Source organism: Capsicum annuum, chromosome 2 (assembly GCF_002878395.1).
Source record: "Capsicum annuum cultivar UCD-10X-F1 chromosome 2, UCD10Xv1.1, whole genome shotgun sequence".
NCBI classification, from domain to species: domain Eukaryota; kingdom Viridiplantae; phylum Streptophyta; class Magnoliopsida; order Solanales; family Solanaceae; genus Capsicum; species Capsicum annuum.
The window spans coordinates 75,888,848-75,897,803 of record NC_061112.1 but is presented as its reverse complement, the minus strand read 5'-3'; the positions used below and the strand labels follow the sequence as shown (position 1 = coordinate 75,897,803).

Here is an 8,956-nt window from a genome sequence, read left to right as displayed (position 1 = left end):
TTAACTTCTAAATAATAATCCTTTTATGCATTGCTACTTGGGCCAGTTTTTTTCCTTTACTAATTTGTCTGCTTTTCCATTTTTGCTTTACTCACAAGCTCTTCGTCTCTTTTTATTCATTCTTTTTATATGCCTTTAAAATTTATGCATTTCATTCTTTTAAGTGGATTTTCTCTTTCTTCAAAGCAAAATGCTTACTTGTTTAAACTCGTAGGCACTTTCTTACGACTTTGTGGCTTAACTATATTTCTTTCTCTTTATACCACCCCCAACATAGGCTTTTAGCCTCAATTTGTTTTCTTAAGTTAAAGGAGGATAGGGTTCAAGAGAGGATGAATATAAGGGTCATGGATTGTAATATATTTGCCAGAGAAAAGTCCACAGGCACAAAGAGGGTGACTAGGGGTAATTTCTATGTATTGGTAGGTTTTTTAGCCTAAAGTGGGCTTCCAAAATAACAAGATAGCTATAATCATTTTCCCATCCAAGCACAATCAAAATCTAGCTTTAAAAGACTAATGGGGCAAGTTCTAGATAGTACAAGTACACATGAGATGAAGATAATTAAGCTCACACACATGGCATACGAATGTTGTCAATGGGGGTCAATTATTCTACTCGCTTGAGACAAAGATGGAGTATTCACTATTTTTCCTAAATCAATTTCAGAGTCATAGAAAGAGGAAAAGTTTCATCATGAGGTTGCTCAGGTCCATGCCTTTGAATTTTGCAAAATTTTTGGATGGAGGGGGTTGTTTGCTTTTGTATCTGCATCATGCATAATTTGCGAATCATTGCAACAACCAAAGGAATAGTCTCACATTGAAAACTATAGTACAGAAAAACCACCCATGTGGTTACTTAGACTATGTGATCCCAAATCATTAATGCTACAAGTAATCAGACTTCCCTTGATTTTATGGCCTCAATGCCACGGGTACTCAGACTTCCCCTGTACCTATGATTAAAAACCCAATCACGATAGAAAGGCTCATTTATTCAAACTTAAACTAAAGTAGCAAACTAAGAACAAAGTTAATAATCCATGCAAATGTGGACACCATCAGAGTGCCCAAATATTACAACCCAAATAAAACTAAGAATCATCTAAAAGAGCAGAAAAGTATGCAAAAATATCAATAATACAGGCCCAAATTAAATGAATAAGGAGACACCCCCAACTGAATGGATAGCAGTGTCTCCACTGCATAAATAATCAAGGATAAAAGAGATAACAGTTCTCTCTATAACTGCATCAAGGACTGCTTTCGCTTTCAGATTTTGAATCATCACCATTATCTTCAAGATCAGTCCACTCAGTTGGGACCTCATCATAACTCTCCACCCAAGAAGAAGAAAGTCTATCTCAGGTTTTTAGGACCTTTCATAGACCCTTTACCCCTTTTACATCTTGATAATGAACTCATCCCTCTTTTTCTTTCTTGTAACCATATTTTCATGTTCAATTCAGAGGTATCGGTGTGACTCCACCAAGAGGAGTAGGCTTTTTTCAAGCTTAGAAATGGTAGAGTCTTGCTTCTTTTGGTCCTTCTTGTACTTCTCATAATCAGCATGTGACACATATGAATGATGGGTAGTGGAAGGCTCTCCCGGTCCTTGGGAAAAATAAGATACAAGCTTTTTTATGGATGCAATATTTACTACTATCTCCTCAAGAGGTCCCGTGGTGATTGTCCTATCAGCCTCGGGCTCACTGCATGTCGACGTTTCCAAATCAATCTTTTTTTTCTTAATTCTACCGGGTGCGCCCTCTCCTCGAATCCTCAAGGGGTAGATGGGGGCACTAGGATACAACCATCTATCATTAGCATACTCATCTTCAATAATCAAAGAGGGGAAGATTAGATGTGTACCACCTTGGTTCTTAAAATAATCTATATCATTGACCACGAGTTGACCAACATTCGGTGGGATATCATCTAGAATACAAGCAACCATCCAAGAATGTAATTTTGGGATTGTTGTCATATGGGTTAAAGGAGAAACTCGGCTACAAATAATGTGCATCCATATCCGTGCCTTAAAAGTGAAGTCATTCATAGAGATATTGCTTTTGGTCTTAGTCTAAGAGAATTTCTTTCTGGGGCATAGCCATTGCACCAACCAACTCCCTGATTTACACCTCTTTTCTTTGAATTCATCCATGTCTGTATATTTGAACCCATAAACATCATTGATTTGTTTAGCCCCAATTTTAACTGGTTTGCCTCGAATCTTGATAGTCATATTGAACGGGTCTGAAAAAGACACTTCGCTGATATTGGCATAAAATTTGCAGACCTATTGTTTATTTGTGATGCATGGATATAGGGTGAAACACTACCACCCTATGGCTTCAAGTTGTCATAAAATGCCGGTAGTTTCTTTGGCACATTCATCAATCAAATTCCTCTTTCCGGGAGCATCTTTGTCCTTAGTAGATCACTATAGTAGTGAGTGTGGCACTTTGGTTCCATGAATCGGATGTGATCATACTTGTCCATGAAGTTGTCTTGAAAGAACTAGGAACACGTTATATCAGTCATTGATATTTTAACATGCAAACTATACCACATTATTCATTAATGCTCATTGGAATGGGTGCTCGATGGTGCTAGGTTAAAAATTTGAAGTGTAGAATTTTAGGCATGGCATGAAATTGGCCTCAGATGCCGCAATCGCAATCATGACCGCGTTCTTATTACTGTGATCGCGGTCATCTTACCATGATCGTGATACCTGAGATTGGTTTCATGTCATTTTCTCATGTTCAGATTGCTTCCAAGTTTTTTTGTGTTACTAGCATGCTCTACAATATGGATGTATAGGAAAAAACAAATGAGCAATGCTAATAAGTGTCTGAATGCGCCCTTTAAAAAAAAGTTACCCCTATTGAAAGTTCATTTAGGCAAAGTTTCAAACACTTGGAGGGCATATGATGTTTGTCCATATTTCTCACACATTATTAGGTATTCAAGATGTCCCAGTTATGTGCCTACCTTAACTAAGCAGCTAACATCACACCACACCAAGTATGACAACATGGAAGTCATAACAATCCAAAATTTAGGCTCTCTCTTAATCATGCATTCTAGGGCTTATTTTCAAAGATAGAAACATGGACTCATAACACTTACCAAAGTTGTGATGCAAGGATGTTGTTTGAGAGCTAACAAACTTAGCCAGAAATTGGTCCAAATTAGAGAGTACAATCTTTAAAGGGAGTGTGATAGAAATAAGGGCCAATGAGGGGTTACATAACTGAAGTGGTCGTGATCGCAAACACTTGCATCACCGTGATCGCGCTTGGGTACCGCGGTCTCGGTAACTGAGAGCACTTTTGCTCTCCTATTTTCCCCTGTTTAGTTTTTAATGCAGAATTACACATTTTCCCTTTTTCAAGATCATCCAATGCACTTCATAGTGCCATAAATTCATGGGTTATTCATATGCAAAAGTTAACATCTATCCTACAAAAACATAACAAAAAGTCTATGATCCACTCTCATGGCATTTGTGGGTTGCCTCCCACCTAGCGCCTTAGTTATCATCGTGGAACGATGTCTTCCTTCCTTCATTATTAAGGTAGGTCTTAAAACCCCTCCTCATTTACCTTCTCATTCTCAACATCCACCACGGATACTACTTGACGCTCCACAATTTATTTCTTTGACTTGCAAATTTTGAAAGAAACTTTATCCTCTTGAACCCTAAACTTTATCTCTCCCATTTCTAGATCGACAATGGCTCTCCCGGTGGATAAGAAAGGACGACCAAGGATGATAGGTACCTCTTGGTTTATTTCACAATCTAACACTACAAAATCCACCGGGAGTATGAACTTGTCCACTTTAACAAGGACATCAAACAAAATTCCCATCAGCTTTTTGATGGGCCGATCTGCCATAAGAAGTTGCATAGAGGTCGGTGTAGGGGCATCCAATCCAATCTTCTTATAGATTAAAAAAGGCATTAAGTTGATTCTTGCACCAATGTCACATAGAGCTTTTGCAAACTCATGCATCCCAATTATGCAAGGGATGGTGAATGCTCTGGGGTCATCTTTCTTTTCCGTAACCGTACTATCCTTGATAACACTACACCCATGAGTCACCTCAATGGTGTCACCTTGAATAATTTTCATCTTGGAAATATACTTTTTCATTGACTTAGGGTATCCCAATATCTCTTGGATCGCCTTGAGCAATGGGATATTTATCGATAGATTGCTATATTTTGCCATGAACTTCCTTAATTTGTCATCTTCCTCTTTTTGATGCAATCATTGGGGAAATGGGGGAAGAACTTGGATTGTGGACCTTTCTTCACTTTGTGGATTTTTAATCTTAACCACTTCTTCATCACTTTCATTAGTTTTCTTCTCATCATCTCTTTCTTGACTTTGAGATAACACCTTCTTTGCATTCATTTTGGGCATTTTCTCAATCAAGTCTCCTTTATAGGGTTCATTAGGGGTCTTTCCACTCCTTGTGACAATTTCTAGAACTTGCGCATCATTTTTTGGATTAGCAATCATGTCACTAGGGAGTCCACCTATAGTCCTAGCATTTAGTTGCATGGAAATTTTCCCGACTTGGGTATCCAATTGCTTAATAGAGGCAGAGTGAGACACCACGGTTTGGGAAAGTTGAGAAAAATCACCTTTCAACTCACGGACCATTTTGTCCGTACCTGCCACCCTATTTAAGATCCTTGTCAATACATCCTTGATCTTGAATTTTTTGGGGTCGATGATATTTGACTCTTTGGCTTTGACCCTATTATGAGGAGGAATATAATGGTCATAATCTCAGTCCCTATCTCTCCAATCTCTATCCCAGTTATGATCTATCCAACCTTGGTTCCCATCTTACCTTTGATAGGTGAGGAGGGGACCCCCGAGTAGTTTGCCAAATACTGGATTTCCTTATCCAACTTGTTTGCTTATTCACCATCTTCATTAGACTTTGATGCTACGGCATTTACCATTGTCGCGGGTGCACCCATAACATGCTTTGTCAAGAGTTCAAGTTGTTTCATCATTTTCGCCATGTTCTCCTCTTTTTCTTCATTCCTCCCTTTTTGTTCATTATCAACCATGGAAGTAGTAGAAGGGATCTTGGGATCTTCGGTTTCTCGGGTATGCCAACCTCAATTTCGCTTTTACACTTCTCCAATCAATAAAAAGGCCACATGGTGGTGTAAATTTACTAGGGAACCACCCGCCGCATTATCCACCACCATTTTGTTTAATGGATCAAGGTCACAGTAGAAGATATCGAGAAGCATCTTCTCCGGGACTTCATGATTTGGGCACTGAGCTAGCTTACGATTAAACCTCTCACAAGCTTCAAACAATGGCTCTCTATTCATTTGTCAAAAAATTACAATCTCGTCCTGCTTTTGAAGTATTTTTTATGGTGGAAAATATTTATCAAGAAACACCGTATTAAGCTCATCCTAAAATATAATTGAGCTAGGTGGAAGTGAGCGGAGCCTTAAACCGCCAAGCCCATTAATGAGAATGGAAAGAGGGGAAGCCAAATGGATTCTTGAGTAATGTGTGCTATATTGAACGGTATACACACTTCTACGAAATTTTTCAAATGGAAATTTGGGTCCTCAAAGGATTGACCCCCGTACAATCCTTTCATTTGCAATATGTAAAGCATGACGCTAGTCACATGGAAGACTCTGTTCCTATTAGTTGGTGGGATACGGATAGTACTTGTTTGTCTAGCTTCATTTAGTGAGCCCTTATCATCTAGAGGGGCATCAAAGGGGGCCCATATTACTTGCGCTATTGCTCATTCTTCCGTTAACACTTCGATTTGTCTACAAAAGATTAAAAATAACAAATAAAGTAAATTACACCACCCCGGGTATTCCCAAGTAAAGATCACACCGCATAAGTGAAATATATATTCCACTCCCTGGCAACGACGCCATTTTGATAATGCTCAACTAACTCCCATGATTGAGGGGTGAGGCGATCATTGTCAATAACCCAACTAGAGTTGGGGTCAAATCCACAAGGAGCGAATTATGAATTTCAAGTCCTATGGGTGCTCTAATTACTAAAAAGTTACCTGGAATGATAATAAACAAGAAATGTAAAATAAAATAGGGGGATTGGTTTGTAATGATTTTCGACTATCAATGCATGAATATGACACTGTTGATTTAATATCAAGAATAGAGAGGGTCTTGGGATTATGTCTACCTAGAGGTAAAGCATGTAGGTAGATGATAGTTTAGCATGAAGTTTAGTTGTTGATCAAAGGATAGGCTAGGTTAAAAGTCATTGTAGTCAATCTTTCAATAAAACTACGACGATTTTACCCATTGGATATTTCGAGCACCTAACAAGTGTGCAATTCATAATCACCCAAAACTTCAATCAAGGATCCCTATTTCTAGGATGATGCCCTTGACATGGCTTACACCCCAATCACACTTATTTATAAGATTGCAAAAGGCAGTAAACCATTGACTTAATTTTCCACCATTACTTTTTCCCCCTATAACCCTCTTTCAAGGATGTTATAGGTTACCTCAAGTTCACTTTCATCCCTCTTTCAAGGATGACAAAGGGATTCTAGAGTTTGGGGTTTTCACCTATCAAACCCATTTGGAGATTTAGGGTTTTCACCCATCAAATTCAACTCATTAACCCAAGAAATGGTGGAATCCATACTCAATAACTAGAAATCATGAAAACACAGCAACACCCACACACAATTACACTTTAGTTCAACATAATCCTAAGACTAAATTACTTAGCTACTCATGAAGAAAGTAAAATGAGATATACTATGGGGATTATTCAAAACATTTATTCTTCACAAAATTACTAAGGAATTAAGCCTCCAAGAATAGTTACACACTTGCCTAATTAGGGTTTCTTGCTTTCAAACCGAAAATAGCTATATAGTAAGCAATGCCCAGAGAAGAAAGGGTTTTTGCCTATATATGATTTGGGATTCGTTCATATAGATTAACAAAACTTTCCTGCTGCATAATTCCACTGAACTACGATCGCATAAATTTAACAGTGACTGCAGTTGTGTTTCGCAACCGCATTATGCTGACCAATTAAGGCTGATATGGTCCAGGTCTTCAGCTGCACTCTTCCTTGCCCTCGTTTTATCATTTTAAGGTCCATTCTACATCTTTTGATCTTTTCCAATCTATGCCTGCAATGAGTGGATATTAGTGCATTTACTCATAAATATGTGCCATTTATTCATTCAAAACAAGGTAGTGCGCACGAAAGTTTAGTGAGAATAGGTGGTAAAATCACTACTCATCAATCATAAGATCACCCCATGGAGAAACACTAGGGTGGATAAAACCCTTATCAAGAAGATCTTTCAACTACTCCTTAAGTTATTTTAACTCAGCTGGAGCTATTATGTAAGGAGGGATAGCAATAGGACAGGTACTTGATAGAAATTGAATCCCAAAATCAATTTACCTATTAGGGAAATGCGGGGAAAATCATCAGGAAAGACCTTAGGAGACTCATTAACCACAGGAACATATTGTAATGATGGGCCCTCCAAATTAAGGAATTGGAAACTCCCTCCCACTCAACCATTGGTTTATTCAGAAATTAGAAACTGACCCTTCAGGTCTTACAATTAACAGATGCATAGCGCAAATGGAGCCAATCTATCCATACAATAATATCAAAATCTAACATTTCTAACTTTATCAAATCCACCAATGTCTCCCTACCATAAATAGATACCATACAACCCCTATAGACTCTCCTAGCCACAATAGAGTCACCTACTAGGATAGACACAGAAAAGGGATCAGGCATACACTCAGGACCATTACCAAAGTGAATAGCCATATAAGGGGTCACATAAGAAAGGGTAGACCCGGGATCAAGAAGACAATATACATCATGAGATAAAAGTTTTAGCATAACAATAACAACATCAAACGATGCCTCAGAATCCTGAGGGGTATCAAGAGTATATAGATGATTCTGACCAGTGACGATACCAGAAGTAGCACCCTTTGGTGCAAAAGATGAAGAAATAGCATCCGAGACCTTATTAGCCCCAGTAGCAACACCTCCTGAAGGATAATGCCTATGAATATGCCCAGGCTAGCCAATTCTAAAACACTTTTTGTTCTCTCATCACAAAATCCATGGTGAAACCATCCATAAACTTTGTAAAGAGGATATGATGAAGCTAACTGGGCCTCACTGTCATGAGATTGGGCACCTTATTCCTTAAACCCACTGTTGCTCTGAAATATACGATCACCGAATGGATTAGGATATAGAGTACTAGTTGTAGAATAAGAACTAAAATTTTCTCGCTTCTTCTTAGACCATTACCTGCTATCTCTTCCACTATTTTGTTGGCTCTCACCCTACTCAAAATTCTTGGACCTCTCACCTTCTCTCTCCCCTTTTTGTATTGCTTCTTTTTTTATCTTTAATCTACTACATGTACACCATATGCCTAGAGGTATCCACATCACTATTAAGCAAGGCGTTCTTGCACACCAATACTAAATCCTGAGATAATCCCCAAGTGAACCTCTTTATCTTAGCCCTCATGATAGACATTAGCTCAGGATCATAACAGGACAATTGATAAAATTCAGGACATACTCTTTCACAGTCATCCTACCTTATTTCAGATTAACGAACTCCTTAGCTTTAGCTTCCCTCAACTCTTAAGGAAAGAAATGATCCAGAAAGGCACCAGAAAACTTATCCCACAATGCTAATTCCACATCATCACCCCTAGACTGATCCCACTCCTCATACCACTAATATGCCATATCCATCAACTGATATACGATAAATTCCACACCCTCAGAGTCAAAAGCATGCATTACCCTGAATATCTTCTCTATCTCATCCAAAAAAACCCTAAGGATCCTCTTCCACCTTAAAGCCAGTAAAGATTGAGGGATTGAGCCTCAT

General features: G+C 38.5%; 1 protein-coding gene across 1 annotated transcript; it reads right to left on the bottom strand.

Annotated features, from left to right (window-relative positions):
- Positions 1-3,661: 3,661 nt before the first annotated feature.
- On the bottom strand, positions 3,662-4,243 carry LOC107857791. The gene has a single exon (XM_016702609.2). It carries the CDS (start codon positions 4,241-4,243, stop codon positions 3,662-3,664), a length of 582 nt encoding a protein of 193 aa, XP_016558095.2.
- Positions 4,244-8,956: the final 4,713 nt, after the last annotated feature.